Source organism: Haemorhous mexicanus, chromosome 14 (assembly GCF_027477595.1).
Source record: "Haemorhous mexicanus isolate bHaeMex1 chromosome 14, bHaeMex1.pri, whole genome shotgun sequence".
Taxonomy (NCBI): Eukaryota; Metazoa; Chordata; class Aves; order Passeriformes; family Fringillidae; genus Haemorhous; species Haemorhous mexicanus.
In genome coordinates this window covers 12,750,279-12,776,109 of record NC_082354.1, presented here as the reverse complement: position 1 = coordinate 12,776,109, position 25,831 = coordinate 12,750,279, and the positions used below count along the sequence as shown (strand labels likewise).

The 25,831-nt window shown below is 47.3% G+C and overlaps 1 protein-coding gene across 6 annotated transcripts in view; it reads left to right on the top strand.

Annotated features, from left to right (window-relative positions):
* The window catches only part of DOCK11 (dedicator of cytokinesis 11), a 77,678-nt gene that overhangs the window by 17,274 nt on the left and 34,573 nt on the right, over positions 1-25,831 (top strand). For 4 of the 6 annotated variants that reach the window (XM_059858964.1, XM_059858961.1, XM_059858963.1 and 1 more), the window contains exons 4-27: positions 37-119; positions 1,158-1,227; positions 3,703-3,798; positions 6,887-7,021; positions 8,034-8,211; positions 8,636-8,715; positions 9,105-9,188; positions 11,036-11,176; positions 13,172-13,381; positions 13,716-13,838; positions 14,833-14,915; positions 16,373-16,495; positions 16,677-16,753; positions 17,255-17,439; positions 17,540-17,605; positions 17,782-17,874; positions 18,270-18,393; positions 18,979-19,100; positions 19,965-20,051; positions 21,229-21,318; positions 22,810-22,928; positions 24,542-24,611; positions 24,759-24,884; positions 25,453-25,524. In XM_059858964.1, the coding sequence (XP_059714947.1) occupies positions 37-119; positions 1,158-1,227; positions 3,703-3,798; positions 6,887-7,021; positions 8,034-8,211; positions 8,636-8,715; positions 9,105-9,188; positions 11,036-11,176; positions 13,172-13,381; positions 13,716-13,838; positions 14,833-14,915; positions 16,373-16,495; positions 16,677-16,753; positions 17,255-17,439; positions 17,540-17,605; positions 17,782-17,874; positions 18,270-18,393; positions 18,979-19,100; positions 19,965-20,051; positions 21,229-21,318; positions 22,810-22,928; positions 24,542-24,611; positions 24,759-24,884; positions 25,453-25,524 (2,637 nt within the window). Of the gene's footprint in view, positions 1-36; positions 120-1,157; positions 1,228-3,702; positions 3,799-6,886; positions 7,022-7,131; positions 7,159-8,033; positions 8,212-8,635; positions 8,716-9,104; positions 9,189-11,035; positions 11,177-13,171; positions 13,382-13,715; positions 13,839-14,832; positions 14,916-16,372; positions 16,496-16,676; positions 16,754-17,254; positions 17,440-17,539; positions 17,606-17,781; positions 17,875-18,269; positions 18,394-18,978; positions 19,101-19,964; positions 20,052-21,228; positions 21,319-22,809; positions 22,929-24,541; positions 24,612-24,758; positions 24,885-25,452; positions 25,525-25,831 lie in introns of those variants that run through there. The other 2 variants (XM_059858962.1, XM_059858965.1) reach the window with 2 other exon arrangements.

The window sequence follows — 25,831 nt, the reverse complement described above, 5'->3', positions numbered from 1 at the left end:
TGTAGCTTTCTGAGAGCTGTATTGTTTTCCTTTCAGTGCATTAAAACCTACAGCTCTGACTGGTTCGTGGTAAACTACAAATATGAGGAATACTCAGGAGACTTTCGGATGTTGCCATGGTAAGTGTCGTGCTGCCTTGGAATGCTGCTGTGTGATCACAGGCCTTAGCAGGAGCAGTCTGCCCTTTCCCTGCTGCCTGTCCCACAAGCAAGGTTAGAGCCAGAGGTTTGTGTTGCCATGCCATTGCCCCTCAGCTGTGCCAGGGAGATGCCCACAATGTTGAGTGGGTCAGTGCTTCCCACCCGCCAGTGTGTGCACAGCCCCTCTGTTTGGGATGAGGACGGACTGCAGCCCAGACCCAGGCAGGATAAACAGTGTTGGCAGTGCCTGCACAGGAGCCTCATTGTCCCACTGGGCTGATGTTCCCTGTGTGCCTCACACAGGCCAAGCAGATTCTCCTTGTGCCCAGCACAGAGAGGGTGATGTGGTGTTGCTGCTGGTGCTGCCAGTGCTGGGGAGTTGTGCTTGGAAAAGCTGGGCTGTGCCAGTGCTTCCAGCTCCAGAGCTAATTGGGTTTTTCAGGCAGGCACATCCATCTCAGATTTCTGCTGGATTGTTATTTCCTGTGTGATGGTGCCTGCTCTGCTCACTGCCCACACTCTGGGCATGTCTGGACCTCTGTCCAGGCTGCTCATGTGCTGGAAGCTTGTTAAATGCTTTTTCTTCTTAATTGGATGTAGTGGGTGTGTTCTGAGGGTCTCGAGGGGATGTGAAGCAGCAATGGAGTCATACTGCTGATCAAATAATGTTAAAATTTTTGAATAATCTTGTAGTCTGATCTTGCTTCTTTTTTGATAAAGATGGAAGATAAACCAGAGTGCTCTCTCTTTGTTCCATAAATGCAAGTCAGCAAAAACTCTGCAGAATCCAAGAGCTAACAAGAGAAAGCTAATTACAGGCTGCTTGTGCCTAATTTCCATGAAATGCACTCAGAATTTAGCTTTCCCCAGCTGCAAGGAGCTGTAGGTCTCTTGCAATCTATCTTCTGTGCTCTGTAGCCTGCACTTTGGCTGCTGCTTCTGGATCCAGCATCAGCTGCTGGCTCATACAACCCTCGTGTTCCATTCATTAAACATGAAAATGTGTTGTGATTTCAGCAAATCCTTTAGGCCAGACAAGATTCCAAGCCATGTGTTTGAAATTGATGAAGACTTTGAAAAAGATGAGGTAAGGAGAAGGTTGGTTTTTTGGTTGGGTTTTTTTTAATGTATTCCTGTTAAAAAAGCAGGAATATATTAAAAAGTAAATTTCACAAGGCAAAGCCAGAATTCAGTTCCTAGGAACAGTTTTCTGGTGAGTTGCTTTCTGCTGTGAAAATGGGATCAAAAGTGAGGCAGTGATTTATTTCAAAGTATGACATGATAATCTCTTGGAGCCAAGGGTCTCCTAAGTTATCTGGAAGATTAGTCACATTTCTCATGATTTTTTCCCTTGAAACAGAGCATCATAGGAAGAGGAAAAAAAAAGGAAGCCCAGTAGTCACTAAGGAAAACTCTTCATGTCCAGACCTAAAACTGGGCAGTCTGTTTTTCAACTACACTGTGATTCTGGGGTTCTCCTCTTAGAAAGTTTTGTGGTTTACCCCATAATCAGCAATTTTTCACCAGTCACTTTGCCCCACCCTGCTGACAGTGTGTCAGTCCTGCTCTGCCCATCCTGTGCCAGTGCTGGCAGGTGCTGGCACCTCTGGAGTGGCATCTTTGTGCTCAGCTGGCATCAGGGAGGATTGGCAGCCCTGGGGCTCCTCTGTGGGGGTGGGCTGGGGGCTCTGCCAGTAGGGACATCTCAGACCTGCTGGTTATTTTGGACGGTGCAGATGCCATGTTTCCTGCCCATGAGCAGCACATTTGCTGCAGAAGGGATGGGCAGTGTTTTTCTGTTTCAAGTGCCACGTGGAGATTAATCCATGCTCGTGAGATTAGGAAGGTTTTGTTTACAGAGGGAAGGGTTTAGCCCAGCTGTTTAAAATTCCCGTGGCACCAATATGTTGCTGCTGAGGAACTTACAGAGGAAAAGGGAACTTTGTTGCAGAGGTGGAGATTTGGAGGGGCTGTTTCATGCACATTTCTCAAATTACTGGGGTATGTCCCAGCAAACCTCAGGTCTGAACTGCGTTTGTTTCTTTATAAATGGAAATGTTTTGTCAATTTTGGCCTTAATCTTTTTTTAGCTATGTTGGTAATTTGCATTACATCACCAACTTGGGGTGCTGCCTCTTAAAAAATATCTGCTCTGGGCTGGAGACATTGCTGTGTTCTGGTATCAGCATGCTTCCAGAAAAGCAAAAGGACAAAAATACTCTATATCAAAATTTGGAGACCTTTCTTCTTCTGGCCAGTGTCCCAAATCCTCAAACAAGAGAAGTTAGTGAGGTTTGTTGTGGAAGAGTGTTCCAAGGGCTTTCACAGATGTTTTGAGGTTTGTATCTTTTGGCATGGCCATATCTAAAGGATTCTGTTACAGTTTCCTGACAGAGCATTTGCATTAGAATTGTAATGGAAATTCAAGTGAAAGAAATCTCTTGATAAAAAAAGGTGAACCACTATAAAAGAGAAACCATGGGTTGTTTTACCCAGGGAAATAAAGCATCAGAAAGTTTACTCTGGAAGCTGGACATGAAGAATGAAGCCCTGTCCCTTAGGATGCAGCAGGCTCTGTAAACCTGCTCCTTCATGGCTCAGCAGGGCAGGCTGGGGCTGCCTCTGCTGCTGAGCCACTGGAAACCCCAGGGTGAGATTCTTCCATCACTTTGGGCTCTCATTTCCCTCCCTCCCCAGTGGAGGTCATGGTTTGGTGTGAGTGGAGAGCCATTCTCTCTTTCTGGGACCATGGGACAGGAGCAGGTGGAACCCATTGGTGTGCCAAAACAGCCTGGTTGGGTCACTTGAAACTTTGTGGTTTGGTAAATGTGAAATCAGCCAGTTACATTTCAGTTATTTTACTGGGGTTTGGTGGTTTTTGCTGAAATTTAAAATATGAGAATGACAAAAGGATATGACAGGAAAAGTTCAGAGTTCTGCATTTTGCAACTTCCTAAACAGACCATCTTGAAAATTTCCATCTTCCTCAAGTTTTGAAATTCTGCATAAGAACCAACAGGCCTCATTGCAAAATCACTGTGCAGCTCTATCAAAATAGATGTAATTTTTCTTTTTTAAAAGGTGACTCAACTGTTTTACCTCTTTATTGGAAAGGCATATCACTGACATTTTATTTTATTTTATTTTATTTTATTTTATTTTATTTTATTTTATTTTATTTTATTTTATTTTATTTTATTTTATTTTATTTTATTTTATTTTATTTTATTTTTTTTACTTTATTTCATTTTATTTCATTTTATTTCATTTAATTTCATTATTTTATTTTATTTTATTTTATTTTATTTTATTTTATTTTATTTTATTTTATTTTATTTTATTTTATTTTATTTTATTTTATTTTATTTTATTTTATTTTATTTTATTTTATTTGTGATAGCACTGTGTGCACAGCTGTACCTGTTGCACATACATTCTAAATGTCACTGTATTGCTGTAGTTAAAATGGTATTGCTTTCCAGGGTGGACAAATCCCTTGTCCAAGGGGACTTTCCTGAGGGAAGCAGTTGCCTGACCTCTTGTTATGATTGCTGTCTTTCAGGACTCCTCTTCCCTGTGCTCCCAGAAGGGTGGTGTGATAAAGCAGGGCTGGCTGCACAAAGCAAATGTCAACAGCACCATCACTGTTACCATGAAGGTGAGTTTGGTGCAGTGACTGATGGATGAGGTGAAGCTCAGGCCACATCTCCAAAGCTCCCAGGAGCCCAATGGCTGGGTTTGGGTTGGGATGGGCATCTGCCCCTCTTGTATCCCATGGGGGGCTGGAAAACCCAGTCTGCAGCAGTTTCTGACCCTCCCCTCCCCAGCATGCAAGGCTGATGCACGTTGGACCACGACAGGCAAGCTAACCAAGAAGGTGAAGCATGTTGTAGTAAAGCAAGATTGTTTTCTGGATGAGCAGCTGAGGCCCAGGAGAGGAAACAGCTGCCCTGCAAAGACAGCTTTCTGAATTTACAGTTTCCTTGCTGTTGGAAACATGTGGAGAGGCCAGCTTTAAAATAAAATATAAATCTTTGCTTTTAAAGCAGGGGTGATATTGCTGCAGAGATGTAGCATTACTGACCTAAAAGCAACAGCTGCCTTGTCTCCTGTTCTCTGCTCTTCATAATCCAGTGTGACATTGCTCAGATGGTGCAGAGATTTTGAGTGGCTCCACCACAGGTTTTTGCTATGGCAGGGAGCCTGTCTGCTGTCCCACCATGCAGCTGCCTTGTCACAGCACACAGGGGTTGTTAGGGAGTGTGTAAGGATGTATTGAAATAAGCTCAAAAAGCCTAACTGTGCCAAGGCTTGATTCAGTGAGTTATGCTTCCAGGGGAAGTGGAACAGGACTGTTCATAGGGCTAATTTTAATTTGAGTTTTAAAATGGGCTTGCAGGAGATAGACAGAAAAGGATTTTCTGATCCTCTGCTTTTCCAGGCAAGTTTAAAGCAACTTTTCCCCCCCCCTGAAACTTCTGGAGGTGCTGTCACTCATGCTCAAGGTAGTCAGTTGGGTCTGTTCTAGTCTGAGCCTCAGTGCCCTGCAGCTCAGACCTGCCTTTCAGAGAAGGTACCTGAGCTGCACTGACTTCAGTTCAATTTATAAGATCCAGAGTCTCCAGTGAAGCTCTGATATCAAAGTACTGAGGATCAGGAGCTGTTCTCTGAGCTGAGCCAAGGGTCTCCTAAGTTATCTGGAAGATTAGTCACATTTCTCATGTTTTTTCCCTTGAAACAGAGCATCATAGGAAGAGGAAAAAGAGGAAGCCAAGTAGTTACTAAGGAAACCTCTTCATGTCCAGACCTAAAACTGGGCAGTCTGTTTTTCAACTACACTGTGATTCTGGGGTTCTCCTCTTAGAAAGTTTTGTGGTTTACCACATAATCACCTCTAAGGCACATGTGAGGAAGCTGAGGACTTTGGCCTTCTTCAGCCTTGCCACCTCTTGCAGAGGCTGCTGTGGCGTGTCCTTGTCAGGGCTGGTTCTCTGCTGGGCTCTTGTGTCTCACACTGTGCTAAGCATGTGCAGAGCAAACTCTCACCAGGCTGCAGCTGCCACCCTTTGTTTCAGAGCACCCTGTCCTGTGCAGAGACCTGCCCTGGTTTGGCTCAGCTCTCCCTCTCTGGTTTGCAGCGTGGTTTGTTGGTGGCCTGTGCCACAACCACGGCTCCAGGACTGTCCTTCTGTCCTTCTCTGCACAAATGCACCTCCCCAGTGCTCTAGCCCTCCCTCTGCAGTCTCAGTGCTCACCAGCAGCCCCTGTAGCCTGATAAGAGGGGTTGCTCCCTCTGCTCACAGGTTTAGAGTATTAATTTCTCTTCTGACAGTGATTTCTGACAGCAGTGCTTGCAGGGGGGGAGATCACAGGAAGAGTGTTTGCTGTTTGATTCTGCATTTGCTTTTGAACAGAGTTCAGCAAATGCAAACTGTTTAGCATGAAATCCCATAACCACAAGGGATATCAACCCTGTAATATCTAGAGAGAGATCTGTCACGGGTTTCTGTAGCATCCACTGCCAAAATTCCTGAGATGGCTTCAGTGAAGTGCTAAATCAGTGTTTAGGCTGGATTAGTGCTTCACATCCTTGCCTTTCCATGTATCTTTATGCTCTGTTGAGCTAAAGGTTCAGTTTAATCTCATAAAACTTAAAGCTCAACAGCCCGTGGAGCATCTCTGCAGCAAATTAGTCATCCAGATGAGGCCAGAGGTTACTCTCAGAAGGGATGGGTGATGCTTCAGGGCACGAGGCTCCCTCCCAGTTCCCTGCAAGCCAGTGGTTTTACTGAACCTGTGCTGGTGTCAGTAATGATGGAAACAGGAAATTACTTGTAATCTCCCATGTGGGATGAAAAATGCTGTGTTTATTCATATTTATTCATAGATCTTCCAGGTAGAATGGTGGAAATCCTTGCAGTACTGCTTGGCCTGGCTTCCTTCATGATCCTCCTCACACAGATACCCAGCAACAGTGAAATGCACCCTGCTCCTTACAGCATCTGGTGCTACCACAATTGCTGCCAAAATGGTCTCCTGAATTATAGTCCAGTAGCTTTTGGCTGACAAGCATGAAGAAAGGTGTTCAGAGATACTGGAGTGCTTTTTTTTCTTCATGAAAATCAGTAGTACAAACACAGGGACAATTCTCCTGAAATTGCTGCTTTTTGATGTAAGAGTTGGACACTAAGCCAAAGCCAGTTCATGAAAATAAGTTTGTATAAAAAAACCCAAAGCCACAAAAACCCCAAGCAGTTGAATGGATTGCATTGTCCCTTGCCTTGCATTTGGGTGCCAGGAATTTCCACATGTCTGTTCCTAAGTCTTCCAGACAATTGCTTTGTAAGTCTGAGGTCTGTTTGAAAAAGGCTCTGGAAATACCTGCTTTAGGGTGGGATGGATCTTCAAGTAATGTGCTGATCTGAATTTACTGTGCAGCATTGCTTTGTAAAGATAAATGAGGCTGGAGCCAGCTGAGAGATGAGCTGGGAGCCCTGGGGCATTGCTTTAGATGGGCAAACTTACAATAACAACACGGGCATCAAAATTAAAGAAGATGATGGAAATCTCTCTGTGTAAAAGCAAACCATATTCAAATGGGTGAATCTGAACACTCTGGGGTCAGCAGTGTTTTGTGTTACACTCTTTTCTCAAGAGCAGGGAGGGCAGATGTGGAAACCATGGCTGTGGTTTGTGATGCACAGCAGAGTGAATACTTGCCTGAGCAAGATTTTTTGTTTCTGCAGGTATTCAAGAGGAGGTATTTTTACTTGTCTCAGCTCACAGATGGCTCCTATATTCTGAATTCCTACAAAGATGAGAAAATTTCAAAAGAATCCAAGGGCTGCATTTTCTTGGATGCTTGCAATGATGTGGTTCAGGTAGGTGTCCTTTCTGCGGGGCTCTGCATGGACTTATGGATTTGGCTCTGAGACAGACAGGCCTGCTCTCTCGAGGTCTGAAGGCATGGAATTGCAAACCAACCCAAAGCTGGCCAGCTAAACTGATCAATAGTCCAGTGAGTAAATGATATTAATTTATCTGGGGCACCTTCCTCCTCTAATTGCTGCTTGCTCCAGCTGCTTGTTTCTTAAGCTGTGCCTTGGTAAGTCCATGCAAGCAGGTAGTCCTTGGGAATCCAGGACCTACTCAGGGGTCATAAGGTTTTGGGAGCAGGTTTTTGTACAGGTCTAAATCCTGGGTTTGCTTGGTTGTGCTAGAGTGAGGTGCAGCAGTGGATTGCTGCTCTGCCTTCTGCCCTTGCTGTCTCTGCAGAAGCTGCAAGCACTGAGCTTGGTGCAGGGTGGCTTAAATTACCCCAGTGGTTTGCTTCAGCATGGGTGAGTCAGAGCTGTGAGTTTCCATTTATCTTTCTGAACACAGTGAAAGCAATAATGCACACACCTCAGTGATCTATGGGATGTACTTCCCAAGTTGCATCAGATTTGCCTTGGCTTCTGGTTGGAAAATGCTGTTTAAAGGCCAGCACAGCTTCAAAAAGCTGCAATGTACCACTTGCTTTTTAAAGATAGATGCCTCAAAGTGTCCTGGAGTGCAGCATTACTTACCATGTCAGACAAATCCAATTCCTGGCTTCTCTGGGTAAATATTAAAGGTCTGGTGATATCAGAAGGAGCTTGTTCCTGCTCCTTGGTGCAGTGTCTGTGCTCCAGTCTGGCTTTCCTTCACTCAGAGCAGCTGGCCATGGACCTGTGCACTGCTCAAGGCACAAAGCCCTCTGTGATTGCAGCCAGATTGCTGTGTCAGGGAGGGTGCCTGCCTTGTGTTTTGTGGTGTTTCAGCTCAGGATGCTTTCCCAGAGAGGAGCTGTGTGGCAGGTACTGTGCTGGGTTGCTGAGGGAAATGTAGCATAGATCTGTTTTTGTTGCTCAGTGTCCCAAGATGCGCCGCTACGCGTTTGAGCTGAAGACAATAGACAAGTACAGCCACTACCTTGCAGCTGAAACTGAGCAGGAGATGGAGGAATGGCTGGTAACTCTGAGGAAGATCATTCAGAGCAATACTGAGAGTTTGGTGCAAGAGAAGAAAGATGCTGTGGAGTCTGTGCAAGGTCAGTCTGTAAACAAACACCTCCCTTTACGGGCAGTGTGCCTGGAGAAGTGTATACTGCGCTGAATTTGAAGCAAGAATTGTGGCTGACACACAGTATCATGCAAAGGGGCTTAGCATAACACAGATGATAGTCTGAGGAATAAAAGCAGAGGGAAATGTGACCCTTCTTCTGGAAGGGAAATCCATAGCAAAGTTTCAAAGCTCCTGGAAAATTGGCTCTGTGAGGTTCTGCTTTGGACAGAGTAGCAGACTGTAATAGTGCACTTTGATACTGGTAATGCATGGAAAAATCTTACTCCCAAGGAATGGAAGAGTCTCTGTAAACTGTTTCTGTGCTATTGTTAGCAAATACTGCAGGATGCTTTCTGGCAGAGTGCTGCTCCTGCAGTTGTTTTGAACATCTGTTTCTCGTGTCCTTGCAGATGATGAATCGAGCACGCAGGGAAAGTCAGAGAACATCCTGGAGAGCCTGGAGAGAAGCATGCATCCAGAGCTGATGAAGGTATTGTGTTTGCAGGATCACTCTCCCCATCCACAGCTACTTCTGTCCAGCTTCTCTAGGGGAGGGATTTTCTGCCTTCTGTGTCTCCAGCTCCAGGCAGGCACCAAGTCCTGCTGGGGTCTCTGTTATCCCACCTGTCTGTCTCACCCATGGTTTGAGGCTGCGTGTTCCTCACCTCCTAATGTGGTTGCCTGCTCCTGCCTGTTTTTTCCTTCAGCACAGCCACTTCCCTGCACTGTCCTTGCACCATGGCAGTGCTTTCCATCAGCTCATATATCACAAAGGCAACCTGAAAAATAATTATTTTGTTTTGATTCAGTTCTTTCCCACTAGCGAGCGTTTGCCTCTGTGTGGCCAGGCACTAATATCAATGCCTTCCTTTGTCCTAGTATGGAAGAGAAACAGATCAACTAAACAAACTGAGCAGGAATGATGGAAGACAAAACATCTTTTCTTTTGACCCAGAAGTCCAGGTAAACACTCCCACATTTCCCAGTGTGAGGTTTTGTTCACTGTGTGTGCCTCCCTTGTCCCCTTGCATGGCCACAGGGTTTGCCTGCAGAAGCAGCATGTTTTCCAGTGCAGAGCAGAAGTGCAGCCCATACTCCTGTCAGTGAGAGCAGAAGGAGGTGTCAGTGCTCAGGAGGTAGCTCTAATATAGGGAAGAGTAGCAGCAGCCCCACCCATGGCCTCCCTCCAGCTTTGCTGGCATTTGTGTGATGCATCTTGATGTTGCTGGATTTCACACCAGGTTTTTTATGGGGCTCTGACAAGTTCTCTTGCTTGCAAGAAGAAGCAGTAGAAGAGGTGTTGCATGGATGGCTGCAATGCTGCATGGGCTCAGCACATCTGGTGCAGGGAGCAGTGGGGGCAAAGGCCATGGCAGGGGTTTACAGGGAGAGCCTCAGTCTTCAGGGAGTTTTCAAATGTAGGGACAGAGGAACTGAAAGAAACACCCTGTGCTGGTCTGCTGCACTGGAGTAGGGGGTCATTGTCTATTGGCCTGTTTTCTTCTTGGCTTTGAACTTGAGTTCTCTGCCAGGGTCCAGGTGTGGGATTTCAGTGGAATGAGCTGGAATTGCTGACAGTTTTAGAGAACTGTTCCAGGGTATGGCATGGTTTCTGGTTCTCCTTCTGGTTTGGCGTGTTCACACCTGTAAAATAGAACATTCTGGTTTAACAAGGAAATGCAATTAGTCTTTAAAAGGTTTAGTTGTACAAAATGAGCTTTTCTCTTGGCAATTCTTTAGAGTCTTTAGCAGAAGGAAGATAAGCATCCAGGAGGCTTTTTGGTTTCTTTCTTTTTTTTTTAAGAGAAGCTCTGAGAAGCTTCCTGTATTCTAGTCAGATAATAAAAGTGGAAATATTGCTCAGTGTAGAGCATCTAAGATAACTTCTTTTACCTAACCAAATGGTTAGGCTGAATTCAGTGCCCTCTTTCTATGTCCAGACTGCTTCATTCTGGTGTGGGTCAGTTGGATCTGCTGTAACCCCAGGCATTCAGAGTCTTTGCTCCAGCCAGTGCTGGTACATGCACACTTGTATGCCTGGTGCTAAGGACGCTGGGAGCAGGAACATGTATCTATGATGTACTTTCCTCTTGAAAAGAAAATAAGGGAAGCAAAAATGCCTGCTGGTATTTAGGGGTGCTTGGCAGCTCTGTCCCCAGAGCCCAGCACAATGGGTGTGTCAGAGGCTGAGGGTCTTTGGTTGCTGTGTGCTCTTTGAGGAGGGAGGGTGTGGAGGCACAGGCCAGGTGTGGCTGTGCTGGGCTGGGGAGGAGGTGATGATCATCGAGCCTGTTTGGATTTCCCAGCCAGACACTCTCTGCTGTTTCTAGCCATACCAGTTACTGCTGTGCAGCTGGACCTGCCTTCCACTGTGAAATGTTGTTTACAGTCCCACGTGTGCCTGCTCTGTATTTCAGGCACAGGGGCCATCTCTAAGCTGGCCATACTTCATGGTGGAAGGCACTTTTCTGGTTGTTGTCTTGTGTTCCGCTTTCTTGCCCAAGCTCTAAGTGGTGTTTGGGAAGATCCCCTGGGTTACAACAAAGCAGGAAGGAACTGAAATCATTCTGAGGTTTAGTTTGCTGTGCTCTACAAAACAGGTTGCTAAAAATTGATACATCCCCATGAATCCATGTCCTGAATACCTTTGTGTAACATCATCAAATTGCACTCGTTTGTAATGTCTTATACCTTTCAGACCGCTTCAAAAAGTTGATAACGATAGTATTGGCAGTAATGTGATCCCTTAACATGATTCAGGGGGTTGTTTTCTTTTTTAATGAGACCAGATGTGTTTGTTTGCTGTCTAGAGACTCGATTTCTCAGGGATTGAGCCAGATGTGAAGCCTTTTGAGGAAAAGTGCAGCCGGCGCTTCGTGGTTTGCTGCCAGGACTTCTCCCTCAACCTCCTTGCTCAGCTGAGTGACAGGGCAGAAGAAGGACCCACCAACGTAAGGGGAGCTCCAGCATGTCCTGCTTTGTCTTTTTTCCTCTCACCAGCAGGAAAACACCTTGGCAAATTAATCTGTAGGGTTAAAATGATCCCATTTTGCCATGAGCACCAGTGGGACCTGGACAGGCGGTGGCTGCTGGCCCAGAGTTCAGAAATGTGTTTGGGGACAGGGTCTGTGCTGATGGAAACCTGTGCTTCAGGGGCACAGGGAATGGGGACTGTGTGTCTGCCAAATTCTGCATCCCTGTGAAAGTCCTGTTGGTAAATGATTAGGCTCCATCTCCAGACCATTCACGGCTGTGTTTTATTTTGTTTCCCCTAATGGCAAGGGATTTCCTTGTTCTGGAACCTTCTTCTGACTCCCAGCCTAACTCTATTTACAGTCACTTTGTTATATGCATTTGTTATTGTGCCAAAGTTGTGCCTTAGCCTAAAAAACCCTTGTATTTCCTGAGCCTCTGATGTCTCTAGGCAGCTATCACATCTCACCTCAGCCTTTGTTCTGCTGGGCTGAACAGACCAGTCTCCTCCAGTCCTTCCTCCCAAAACAAATCCCTGCTGTCACGTCCTGTGCTTGCTCTGGCTGGAATCTGCCCTTTCTGCAGGGGTGCAGAGCAGCAGGGCAGGCAGAGGCACCAGCACTGCCCCATCTCTGCTGATGCTGCCCTGTCTGATGCCTGGGAGAATCACAAAGGCTTTTTTGTGATGGTTGATTCATACTGGCAGCTCACAGCTCTGAGACACACCAGGCTCAGTAACTCCCAGCAGAGGGATGCATTGCTAATAGCAAAGATTCTTGTTATCCATCCTTAATCAGGTCCAGAGTGAGACCTAATCAGCACATTTTCAGCATTGATGTAATGCCTCCAAGTCATGCTGGAATGTCTTGGGCATGCTACAGTTTTATCTTCAGGCCTGCATTTTTATCTTTCCATGGATGCACGCCTACTAGGATGTTTGAATTAGAAATACATGAATTATTGCCACTTGCCTGGTGCTGTTAAGGTCAGTAGTTACAAAACAGTTGGCAGATTTTGCACATGCATTTCCTCAGCAGTGTCAGGCTTGTATTTGAGCTCTCCTGGCTGGGAGAGCTAACTTTCCTCCTGGGATAGCATCTGAAGAACATTTTGAGTGTCACAGTTGAGCCATTCAGAGCACTGGACTTCGGAAAATAAATATAGTGATCTTTAGCAGGTGATCCTAAACACTCTTAAGCTGATTTCTTATTGCAGAATTTAAAACAGCTCCAATAAATTGAGCTCATCTTTTCTTCCTGACTTTATAGTTTACCATTTAGGTAAAAAACATATGGATTTCATTCTTTATATTTCATATAGCCATGTTGAAACTGACTAGATCAAAATGCAAGAAGATGCAGGAAAAAATAGATCAGTATATTCATAAAGCAGATAAACATGGATTGTGGGTCACTATTGTGGGTATTTTTTGCCCCCGATGAGGGAGAAATGATGAGGAGGACTACATCCTATCAGAAGGCTAATTAATTACATTATTATACTATGCTATTCTATATTATATTACATCTATTACATTACATCTAAACTGAATCTGCCAAGCACTCCACTGCACAGAATCTCGTGACTGTTCTGACAGTCCTGACACACACACACACCTGGCCCTGACAGGCCAAGGAAGCAAAATCCCATCACTTTGGGTTAACAATCTCCATATTGCATTCTACTTTGGCACAATACAGGCACAGCAAACGAGATAAGAATTGTTTTTCCTTTCTCTGAGGTTCAGAGAATGTGAATCACAGAAACATTCTTGGGAAGAACTGTGCCTTGCTTTTCTGTGAAGAGAAGTGTGTCTACATGTCACAGTTCTGTAAAATGCTGGTGTACCAAACTAAAGGAACAAACAGGAGCAGAAGGTTCCCAGTTTCCTTGTCAGGGAAAGCAGTGCTGTTGGTACTCTTGAGCCTGTGCTGTGCATTTTTTATGACACACGTGTTCAATCCAATTTCCAGGTCGAGCCCTTTTTCCTAAGCTTGGCGTTATTCGACCTGAAAAGTAACTGCAAGATTTCAGCTGACTTCCACGTGGACTTGAACCCTGCGTGTGTGCGGGAGATGCTGCAGGAGGGCTCGGAGCCCCGGGCAGAGGGAGCCTCGGGGCACGGCCCCGGGCAGAGCCTGGTGCACGGCGTGCCCGAGTCCTGCCTGCGCTACGTCAAACGGGTCAGTGCCTCGCCTTCTCCTCCTTCTGTGCCACTGCCGAGGCTTCCAGTGACGTCGGGGTGTGTTGTTCCCCACTGTGTGGTAACCAGAAGCCAGCTTTTCTCTTGAGTTCTGGTCAGTGTTAAAGTTGCTGTGCAGGGCTCGCTGGCAGTGATGGGCAAAGCGCAGGGAGAGTGTTCCAAGACCTGGCCATGCTCAGGCCTGGTGAACCCCTGTGGCCCATCCCCAGGGCAGGGTGTGTGTGGGGTGTGGGAAGGGCAGTGGGATATCAGGCCAGACCCCGTGGTGCCCACTGAGGTCCTGCTGTGTGACAGCTGCTGCCTCTCTGTTGCAGGGGGTGTTCTCCGTGACCAACCCGCACACAGAGATCTTCCTGGTGGCCCGAGTGGAGAAGGTGCTGCAGGGCAGCATTGCCCACTGTGCAGAGCCCTACATGAAAAACTCAGACCCTGGGAAGGTACTGGCTGGGGCCATGGGAGTGTCAACTGAGTGGTGCTGTCTGCTGCTGCTGCAGGGAGTAGAGGGGGATGAAACATGGGTTGTTCTGCAGCTCTTCAGTTTCTTGCTGGCAAAAACAGGCTTTGTCCATTCTGTCTGCACTGTTCCCAGGCTGGCTTCAGTTGGCCTGTCCTGGGAGACTTGGTTCTTTCCCCTGGAAAGAGACAGAGGATTGGAAAAAGCCAAGCATTTGGGGCCAGACCTTTCCCCATTACACTTCAGCAAGCCAAAGCCTGGGCTGAACTGACAGGAAAAAGTGGGATACTTCATCCCCAGAATGAAGTGTCTGCATAGAATCATGGAATCCTTTATCTTGGAAAAACCCTATCAGATTATTGAATCCAACCATTAACCCAGCCCTGTCAACTCCACCACTAAACTGTGTCCCTAAGCACCACATCCACATGTGTTTTAAACACCTCCACCACTTCTCTGGGCAGCCTTTCCAATGCTTGACAACCCTTTGAGTGAAGAAATTTTTCCTGACATCTAAGGAAGAGGCCTTACTGTTTGCCACCAGCTTCAGTCTCTGCATCCATGTGGAACTGATAGTGCCCTGTTGCAGCCAGTCAAGAGTAGTTCCTGAAAAGTCAGTTTTAGAATACCTGGTAATGATGGCATTCCCTTGGCACACTTTGTGAGTGTACAGGGTGAGCTAAGTGCAGTCAGTTTTGGAAAATACACTAACAGCTTTTGGCAAATAGAGCACTAATAAACACCCTGGCAGTTCAGTCCTGAGGAGGTTTACCATGGCTGCCCACAACTTGTGCTGCTGCTTTGCAGACTGGCAGCTGTGGCTGCTGTGAAGGGACACACAGGGATGTCTGTCAGCTGCACTGGTGCCTGGAGCAGACAGAGAGGTGGACCTCCCTGGAGACTGCAGCACCCTTCACTGCTGTTCTGGGGCAGCATCAAGCCCTGGCACACCTGACCTGCCTCTCTGTGTTTTGCAGACTGCCCAGAAGGTCCATAAGGTGGCCAAGCAGGTGTGCAGCCGTCTGGGGCAGTACCGGATGCCCTTCGGCTGGGCTGCCAGGTCAGTGCCTCACCTTGGGCTGGGCTCTGCCCTCAGTGGGAGCTGCTGCTGCTGCTGCTGCTCAGAGTGACCTGGGACGTGGTTGGGCAAGGGGCCAAGTGACTGAAGTCAGTGAGGTTGCAGCTGAGGGCAGAGTTTGGCTCCAACTCCCAAGAAAGACTTGGGATGGGTTGAAATCCTCTATCTAGAATTAGAAACAAAATATTAAAAAGTAAACAGTGCTGGGAAGGCAGTAACCTTCCTACTGACCTGCAGCTACTGCTGTCAGGGCAGAACGTTCCTGGGGACAAAATACACCATCCCATGCTACCAAGGGAATCACTGCAGAAATTCCTTCCTGGCACCAGCCACTGCCAGGGACAGGATGAGAGCAGAGGACTTCGCAGCCTGGCAGTGGCAATCAGATGGGTTTGTTTTCTAGCTTAAACTCTGCTTTAATTAAAGTTCTTGGGAATGGCTGGAGGCAGTGATCCCATTCCCTTGCTGCTCTTTCACTGGGACTCAAAAGTATGTCAGTGCTAACTTTCTTAAAGCTCAGTCAGAGGAAGGCAAGGTCATCTACTGCCTCCTAGTGCTAAATTGCATTTTGGTGCTGGGAATGACACGGGAGCACAGGAAGCTGTCACAGTGGGCTGGAGCTTGCAATGTGTGTTCTTGAACTGGGTGTTCCTGCGGTGCTGGCTGCTTGTCTTTGAGGTGGTGGGTTTGGGATGCAGCTGGATCCTGGCAGCCAGCACTCAGCCCTCCTCCAAGGGGACCCTCCCCTAATGGTGGGCTCTGGGTGGGCATTGACCTGGACTGGCTCCAGGTTTGTTCCTGCTGGGTAAAGAGCTGCCTTTGGACACCAAGGAGCTGAGGGGGCTTGTGCAGGGAGCTGTGTTGCTCTGCATCCCTGGAACATTTCCCTGTGGGGCTCAGAGGAACGTGCTTGCACAGAAGCAGAGTGCAGATGCTTTAATGTTATTATACACAGACACCTATTATTTTCAAGGGCAGAGATGCTGGTATTCATCCAGGGCAGAGTCCAGTCTCTTGCTCTGACTCCAGGAGGAAGCTGGTGCATGTCTCCAAACTGGTTTTTATTGTGCCCTCCTTTCCTAAGAGGATTTCTATGCTCTGAGCCCAATGTGAAGGTGCTTTACCACTGGGTGTTAGTGGGAGGGGATGGAAGGGTGTTTGTGATTGTGGACCAGGCTTGGAAATGGGCTGAATGTGTCCTGACCTGGCTGGAGAGGGGGGAATGGGTAATGATGTCCCATGTGATTTCATGTGACAGCTGCAGCCTGGGTGGGGTCTAAGCACCAGCTCAGGGTGGGAGAGCAGTCAGGTCTGTGGTACTGGGAGCAGTCAGAGGCCAGTGGACCCCTTGCCTGATGAACTGCCTTTGAGATGTGTCAGAGACCTCAGTGTCTGTATATTTACCAGCATTTAGAAAATACACCTCTTTCTTTCTGCAGGCCAGTTTTCAAGGACTCCCAGGGCACTCTTGATGCTGATGGAAAATTCTCACCCCTGTACAAGCAAGACAGTGGCAAACTCTCAAATGAAGATATGCTGAAGCTTTTAGCTGAGTATAAGAAGTAAGTACAAGAGACTGGTGCAAGGGCTAGGCAGGCATTTAAACATACATTTTTAAACAGTTAAGTGTAAGCATGAGACAGCAATTTCTAAAATATTTGGAGGGTAGCAAAAAATGCTGATGATGTGCTCAGCACCTGAGCTTTCAAGGTTCACACTCTTGTTCCTCTCTCCCTAACACAGACCAGAGAAGACAAAGCTGCAGGTCATTCCAGCCCAGTTAAATATCATCATCAAAGACATCCCACTGGACTTCACAAGTAAGGATCTTGGATCTTAGCAGAAGTGCTGATAGCTTGAGCCTCAGGAGTTAACGCTTCTAGGGGGGATTTTGCTGTTGCATTAACAAGAGTATCTCAGGACTGCCATCAGAAATCAGTAATTCAGCACAACCACTGACTTGTAAGTCTTTCTGATGCATTGTGTGGAGGAGATGTGGTCCAAGTGCAGATATTTACCTGAGGGATTGATCCTCTCTACATTTTGGCCATCACATCCTAAATCTGAAGTAAGCCAGCTGCCTGCTTTTGCACCAATCTCATATGACATTTTTGATCCATAACTTTGTAGAGTTTTTCAAACATGGTCAGGGTGATTCTTTACCTTGCATTTAAAGAAACTGAAGCAAAGAAAGGACTTGTGACGTGTTCAGTGTCATTCCATGGGCTTTTGGCAACTCCTGTCACAGGTTAGGTAGGCTAATCTCCTGTCCAAAAGGCTTTTCTAGTGGATCTAATTTTTCCATTCTTATTCTCTTACAGATTGTTTCACAGCTTCTTACATTCCTATAAAACCTTTTGAGAAGGGCTGTGAGGACATTGCAGTTGAAGTAGAGGAGCTTGTCCCAGAAGTTGCAAAATACTGTTACCCCTTCACTGTCTACAAAAACCATCTCTATGTCTACCCCCTGCACTTGAAGTATGAGAACCAGAAGGTGTTTGCAAAGGTGAGTGACCCAGGGAGTGACCCAGGGAGTGACCTGCAGCCAGGCTTGGTGTGGCTCAGGGTGATGCTGCTGCTCATGCTCCTGTTCTCCCCCATTTCAGGCAAGGAATATTGCTGTCTGTGTGGAGTTCAGGGATTCAGATGAAGCTGATGCCAGACCATTAAAGGTGGGTTAACGTTACCTTTTAACGGGGCTGCTGTTTGGCCACTGCTGGGTGCTCTGTACCAGCCAGGCTGAGCAGGGCAGGAGAAAAGCACTGAGTTCCCATGGTCACTGGTTTAATTTGGCCAGCTGATTTAGGGTGGCAGGACCCTGAATTCAGCTCTTCATTTGTGTTTGCAGTGCATATATGGCAAGCCCGGGGGCCCTCTGCTGACCACACACGCCTACGCTGCTGTGCTGCACCACAACCAGAGCCCCGAGTTCTATGATGAGGTAAAAGCAGCCTGGGAAACAGCAGATTTTCCTGGATGCTACAATGCCAAGGGGCTTTCAGAATACCTCTTTTTCCAGGGCTGGGTGAAATACGGGTAAAGATAATTACCAGCCCTTTGCCTCAGCAGAAGGGCTCAGCACAGCCAGAGCCTTTGTCAGTTTTTAATGTCAGTTTGTTTTCTGCTGTCTTTACTGTCACGCTTTGTGCACTCCAATCACACACCCCCATTAATAAGTAATGTTGCAAATGTGATGAAAATGTTAGGAGTTATTTAAGATGGGTTAGAATGTGTCTTGTGTAACTGCATACAACATAACATTTGTGAAATGAAGTAGAGCTAAAATATTACTCCACAACTAAAAATACAGTCTGATCTATCATGGTATCATTTTAGATTAAAATTGAGCTTCCAATTCACCTCCATCAAAAGCATCATTTGCTTTTCACCTTCTATCATGTCAGCTGTGAAATTAATACAAAGGCAACATCGAAAAAACAAGACACCGTTGAAACTCAAGGTATGTTCGATGCTTAAATTACTTCTGTTGGAGTGTAAAAGGCCAAGATAAAACAAATGTAGGGACATGAGAAAAAATTGTGATTAACATACCAGCCTATAGGAAGTTTGTTTTCTAAATGCAACCTAATATGATATTGTAGGTCAAAAATGGAATAAACTCCATGGTTTCAGTTTATATTAAATCTCAAATTTTTGCTGCATTCTGACAGCTCTTTCTGTATGTTCCTGACTTGCACAAATGTGCTGTTGTCAGGCAAGTCACCAATAAAAACTTGCTGCGAGATCAGGGTCTCAGGGGCTGATCCTGGCAACACCAGGCATGTGCACACCTGGGTCCCACTGGCTGGGAAGCCTCTCCCTTCATGCAGCCCTCAGAGGACCCTCACCGTGGGCACAGCCATGGCTCACGCTGGTTCCTGCCCCTCACCCCCACGCTGCTCTGCGCCGCGTCCGAATTTGGTTCACCAGGCAAGAGATGCTTTAGTGACACTGCTGTGGTTGATCCCTTGGACTTCCTGGGGTGAGCCAGAGCTGCTTTTGAGCTGGGTGTGTGTGCTGACCCTGTGCCTGGTTGCCTCTGCAGTGGGGTTCTCCTGGGTGCCGCTGCTGAAGGACGGGCGCGTGGTGCCCCTGGAGCGGCAGCTGCCCGTGTCCTGCACCCTGCCCCCCGGCTACCTGGGGCTCCCAGACCCTGACTCACGCAAGGTAGGGGCCATCTCAAATTCTGAAATGGGCTTCAGTGGGAAAGGAGGAGGGTCTTTGTCATATTTCCCGAAAAATCCCTTCTCCAGGATTTCTTCTCCTGGGAAGCCTCAGAGAAGAATGAAAACAATAATTATCCGATTGCTTCTCCCTGTTTTGCTGCTTTGGAATGTGGTCTGGAGATTGTTTATCCAACATGTGTTTGTTTGGTTGGTGTCATGTGAATTGTTTTGACTTAATGACCAATCACAGTCCAGCTGTATTGGGACTCTGGAAGCAGTCACAAGTTTTCATTGTTCATTCTTTGTAATCTTCTGTCTGTATCCTTTCTCTATTCTTTAGTATAGTATTAGTATAGTATTAGTATAGTATTAATATAATATAATATAATATAATATAATATAATATAATATAATAATAAATTAGCCTTCTAAAAGCATGGAGTCAGATTCTCAATTCCTCCTTTGTCCTGGGGACCCAGAAAATACCACAGAGGAGGGAAGCTGAGCTTTTGTTACCACTTTTCTGGTGGGTTTCTGTTGGTGCTTTGCCCTCTACTGCAGGGCACTCCCAAAGTTTAAAGTTCTTAGGGGTGGGAGGCAGGACCCCTTTCATTCCACTTTTTCTGGGTATGCCAGTTGCAGAGGGTATTTCTGTGGCAGGCTGGGCTGTTGCAGATGGCACAGAGCAGGAGAATGAGCCCGTGCTCTGTGTGCCTGTTTTCATGGGGAAGGTGGTGTTTGTGCTGGGGGTGGACCCCTTCTTCCACCCCAGGTAGTGAGCAGACACCTTGTGAGCAGGTGTCTGCACAGAGCCACCTTCTCACCACAGTCTGAAAGCAAGCACTTGGATGTTGTCTGTTCACAGCAGCCCAGCATGGATGCAAAGTGGGTGGATGGAGCAAAGCCACTGTTTAAAATCAGAATCCATTTGGACTCTACCATTTACACCCAGGTAAGTCAAACACCTTAAAAACTTCCAGCAGAAATGCAAAGGAAGAGACTGCTGTGTCTCTACTACAGCTAAACCATAGTGGGTGTGGGAAAGAGGGCCCTGGTACCTGCTTTGCAAAGATACTGAGATACTTCTGAAGCAGCATGCCTGGGATCTGCTCCTTGGCTGGATGGGGTGAGATAACTGTGTGACTGAATGAGCCTAGGGAGAGGCTGATGTTCCCTTGGCCAGGTGCACTGTAACTGGCAGGACCAAGGAAACATTTGAAGGAAACATTTGACCCAAACTATAGAGTCATTAATGTTGAAAAGACCTCTAAGATCATCGATTCCAAACTAGTATTAGACTTTTTATTAAGTTTTTTAAAAAAACTTCTCTGACAACAGCAGACACAAGAAAACAGTCCTGGTTTCCCTTTGAAAGCAGTTCAGGCTCTTCTACCAAGTCCTGCTGTGTTCTGCTGTCTTATGGTAGTGGTGGACTTCCCAAAGTTTCACGTGATGTGCAGCAAATATCCCCAGCACATTCTCTAGGGCTGTCCTGTCAGCACTGCTCCTGGGGGAATGCCCCTGGCTGGATGCCATCAGCTACATTTACATTGAGAAAAAATGCCTTTCAGCATCTAATTCTGGTTTTGGAGATTTACTGACTCTGTATGGCACTGACAGCAGCATAGTAGCTATGCTTCCCACCAAATTACATTTCCAGATGCTTTTCAGAGTTAAATAACCCAGTAATTAAATCTAACCTTGGAGGAGGAGGGAGAGTAATGGGAAGGAGAGTCTGCCCCAGATGGACAGTAGGAGGCTGCTGATGCAGTTTCTGTGAGTTGCAGCTGTTGGCAGGGCTTCTGTTTCTCCAGGCCAGTGTTGGTTGGGGTCTGGGGCTCAGGGTAGTACAACCACAGGAGAATTTTAGCACTGCTGGAAGTTTTATGCTTAATATTGAGGTTAGTTGGGAGGCAGGGGCTGAGCAGGGGATGGGTATGTTGGAAAAGACAGAGAGCAGTCCTGGGAGATGGCAGCTGGGGATCCGAAGTGCCACTGGCAGGGACATGGGGTTTGCTGGGGACGTGGCCCACTGCTGCAGGAAAGTCACCAGATTTCCAAGTGCAAGCGACAAAGTAGGGGCTGACAGTTGTTGAGGATGCTGAACTGAACTTGTTTATCTTTTCCAGGACATGCACTTGCACAAATTCTTCCACTACTGCCAGCTGGTTCAGGCGGGAGCTAAGGAAGTGCCAGGAGAGCTTGTTAAATACCTAAAGGTGAACAGTGCCTGTCACTGGGCTTCATTTGTGTTCCTACAGACTGTCAGCAAACACCCAGAACCTGCCCTGTGGGAACACACCCTTGCTGGGTGCATTGTGCAGTACCTCTCCTTTTGCTTTATCCTATCAGATGGGCTAGGATTTAAATTAAATGTTTTTTCATGTCCCTACATTCATTTATTTTGTCAGACGATTTTCTGTGTGCTGCTTCCCTCTGCCTTCCACAAGGGATAAAACAAGCAGTCAGCATTGCTCTGCCATGCTCGTGGCAAAGCTCTCTCCTGGTGGACTCTCACACTCCTCCCTTGCTGCTCTAGGTTTGATTCAGCCCTTTAAACTCTAGCACAATTCCTTGTTTTCTGGAAGCCCGTTCGAAACACGAGGTTTTTTCAGGCTGAAAAAGATACGTGAGATTATCAGCCAGTTAAATCTGAGCAGAGGTGACCTATGACCTAGACCCAGCTTTTTGGAAATCACTGCAGCATGAGTAAGGGCTTTGGAGCAGGTCCAGCAAGGGCTTCTGCAGGGAATGTTATTCTTGGCTGTTTTCTGTCCTTGTTTCCTTCCATAGCTGCCTGTTTTTCAGAGTGGTGCTGTAGCAACAGCTCCACTTCCAGTGGTGAGGATGTATCACTTAATATGTGTCAGATAAGGTGTAAATATTAAAAGAAATAGAAATAATAGCAGGTTTTGAAGCCTAGCACTAAAATCACAGTTGCTTTGTTGTGAGCATTTTGCCAGCTCCCAGTCCTGCCATCCCAGCACCCTCACTGCAGCCTTCAGACAGGGAGATAGGAATGTGCTAACCACAAGTGAGCCACCACCACCACCACCTCAATAATTTCAGTAATTTAAGTAGCTAGATACAGATTTAAAAACCTTTTGTTAGATTTGCAGGTTTGAAAACTGAAAATGAAACATGCTGTGTTTCCTAGACTCATATCATGAGCTTCAGGCACAAGAGCTCTGTGAGTCTGGTGGAGAGCCTAGGCACAAGACCATCCTGACCTTCACCAAGTGCCTTAAACTCCATTTTCTATGGAGCAAGCTATGCTCTTTGAAAAGAAAAGTCTCTCTGAAAGTCACTGGGCAGCAGTTTTTCATGCTCCAAAGGCATTTGTGGAAATGGGACTCCAAAAAACTGACACAAGTGATGAGAAGACTTAAGAGCAAAACTTAAATTCTGGGCTTTTCAAATCAGATTAGTAGCATGTGACCTCAAATGAAGTCATATCTGGCTGGACACATCTGAGAGGAGGATTAATACCTGCCATGAGTGATTTGTGTTGCCCCTGAAGGTTTGCAGCTGGGATCTGTCAGCAGGTCCTGCTATGGGTCCCAGTTGCCCTGTCCTCCAGTGGGCTGAAGCATTTGCACAGCCTGAAGCCTTTGCTGTCCCATTGCCACAGAAATGTCTGAGGACTGTAAATGTTTAACATCTGCAACATGTTGAACTAAAAGTGTCTGTGTTCTGAACATTTGTTTTAGTGTTTGCACGCCATGGAGATCCAAGTAATGATTCAGTTTCTACCTGTAATTCTTATGCAACTATTTAGAGTCCTCACAAACGTGACGCAGGAGGATGAAGTAGCTGTCAACTGCACCATGTGAGTGCTGGGTGAACCATCCAGTGACAAATGCAAGGCCACAAATGCAGTGCAGAGCAGGGGCTGGTTTCCCAGGACAGGGTGCTAAGTGACAGCACTGGCTGTCCCCTGCTGCTGTCTTCCCCCGGATCCTGTGGGTGGCATGGGGGCATTGTGGGGCTCTTCTCCTGGGGGTGGTGTGAGGACAAACGTGGTACTTTAAAGATACTCCTGGTTTGTTTCTCAAAAGAGAAAGGGTTTGTGGCTCTGGGAGCCAAGTTGTCTTACCAAAGGCTGCAGAGTGCCCAGGTGTGTCCCCGCTGCAGGCAGCAGATGTGGGGAGCAGTGTCCTGATCTCATCCTGGCACGCCAGTCCCTGGTGCCAGGACTGCTCCCAGAGCCCCAGGGCTGCTGCAGCTCCAGCTGTGCAGGCTCTGAGCTCCAGCAGCCCCGAGAGGGCAGCAGTGACCTGGGCAGAACTGCAGGGAGTGCAGCCAGGGCACCTTCCCTGCAGGGAGTGCAGCCAGGGCACCTTCCCTGCCTGGCACTGGCAGGGACCCCTGGAACCCAGAGATGCACTAAACCATGCAGAACATGCACCTTCCTCCCGTGGTGCTGCCTCAGAGCACTGCTGCTGTGCACAGGGGGTGCTGGATGTCACCTCCTCTGGTCCCTCCATGTGCCAGGAGCATCCTGCTCCCATGGAACTGGAGGCTGAGCCCCAGTCCCCAGGGATGTTGCAGTCACAGCCCTGCACCATGAGAAGTTCTCCTTTGTGGAGCACTGTAATTCCACTCTGTTTGAAGAGGGCGAGGACAGGGCAACAGGTGACCCCAGGTACCTGTTGGGTGACCAGCTGCCACCTTCATTTCCAGAGATTTTTATCAAAGCTTGGCCTGATGCTTTCTAGTTTGTCAGTATCTTTTCTCATCAGATCTCACAGTGGAATTTAAAACCCACTTTATCTGATAAATGGCTTGTAAGCTCCTCCTTGTGGTTTGGCCTCTGAGGTCTGTGACAACATGCAATATCTTGTTGTTCCCTCTGGCTGGGAGTGGAATGTAAATCCCCAGTAGTGGCTGGGGAAACCAGGCTCTTGCTGCCTTGATCAGCCACCTGGGAGTGAGTCCAGAGGGCTGGCATGTTCTCCAGCATCTGCTTGACCTTCCCACACTGCAGGGCAACAACCCAAAATAATCCAGTGCACATAACAAGGAGCACATGATATAAATAAATTATAAAAAAAAAAAAATGGAGGCTTCCAAAATTAATAAATCCCGGGGATGCAAGGAGGCATCAGAGTATAACAAGGATGGAAAATGTTCTGTCTCGCCTCTTTGTGCAAGGAGTCCTGAGTGCTAAAAGTCAGCTTGTCTGGGTAATTCCTGGGCCAGCACAGAAGTGGAGAGGAGGCTTTGGGCACCTCCTGTGAGTGCTTTGTGCAAGGGTGGTGCAGGAGCTGTGTGTGGGGTGCTGCCCTGCAAGAGCTGTCACTGCAAATCAGGCCGTGCCAGTGGCCTCGTGAGGCTTTTTGGGCTGGGCAGGTGGGACACACGTGTGTGTGTGTCTGCTTTTGTGAGCTAGAGGAACTTGTCCTGCTGTGGCTGCTGAACACAAACCACATTTCTCCCCAGGGTTCTTCTGCACATCGTGTCCAAGTGCCATGAGGAAGGGCTAGACCACTACCTGCGCTCCTTCCTGAAGGTCAGTGCTGACACGCTGCTCCTCGAGGCTCCCTGTGGGGACAGCTCCCCCTGGCCCTGCTCTTTGTCCCAGTCAGTGGTGACACCTGCCCCTCGAGGCTCCCTGCCCTGGGGCACAGCTCACCCTGGCCCTGCTCTTTTGCCCCAGTACGTGTTCCGAGCTGAGAAACCCAGTGCCAAGCAGGCCAAGATGACCCACGAAATCCTGGTGCTTTCCATGGCCACCATCTTGAAGCAGTCAGCAGATTTTCTGGCCATCAATAAGCTCCTCAAGGTGAGGTATTGGCAGTACCTGGCTGCCGAGGGTGGAGGGGAAGAAAAGGGGGTCTGGTGTAAAGCCCAACACTTACCCCCGTCTAAACCCACTGCAGGGGCAAACCTTGCATGCAAACCAACTCCCTGCATCACATCCTTGAGGTTCTCCTCTTAAAACAGAGATGAATTCCTGCAGGGACCCTCTGTTTAGGCCCATGGCAGGAGGCAGCAAAAGGCTGTTCATTTTGCCAGTTTTACCTGTTTTCCTCAAGCCACACCTGGAGGGTGACTCATGGGAGGCAAACTGAGTTTCTGCCTCTCTGGGCCTTTGCAGGGCCTGCACCCCGAGCTCTGCTGGTTCTTGGCAGGGTGCACTGGGGTGCAGAGGGGCTAAATCTATTCCCACCCTAAGACTGGCAGCACATCTCTGGGTAGCAAAGGCATCTATTCCCAGCACAGCTGTGCTTACAAAAAGCCATTTGGATGTGAGCTTTCCCTCCCACACAGGTGCTTCCCCACATAGCTGGGGAGTATCAGTCATGTTCAATCCTGCTGAGAAAAGTAACAGTAGTCTTTGTTCATTCTAGTACTCATGGTTTTTCTTTGAAGCACTGGCAAAGTCCATGGCAATGTACTTACTGGAAGAAAACAAAATCAAGGTAAATATAAATTTGGTCAATGTTGCATTACAGAACTGTCACAAACTCCTCCAGAAGCTTTTCTGAAAAGCTGTGTGACTCTCTATTTTATAAAAAAACCCTGCCAAGCTGAACAGCTTCACTTTCTTTTTCACTTCACTCTTCCCTTTTCCACCCTTTCACTCTCAGTTGTAATTTAGAAATTCCAGAAGTCCTTATGGCTTGTGCAGCCTCCTTTTCTGTTACTGCCTGCTGCAGTTGCAGCCAATACTTTCTCTGATCACTTTCATTAGGAAGCAACAAAAACAAGTGCTAAAGAGCTCGTGCC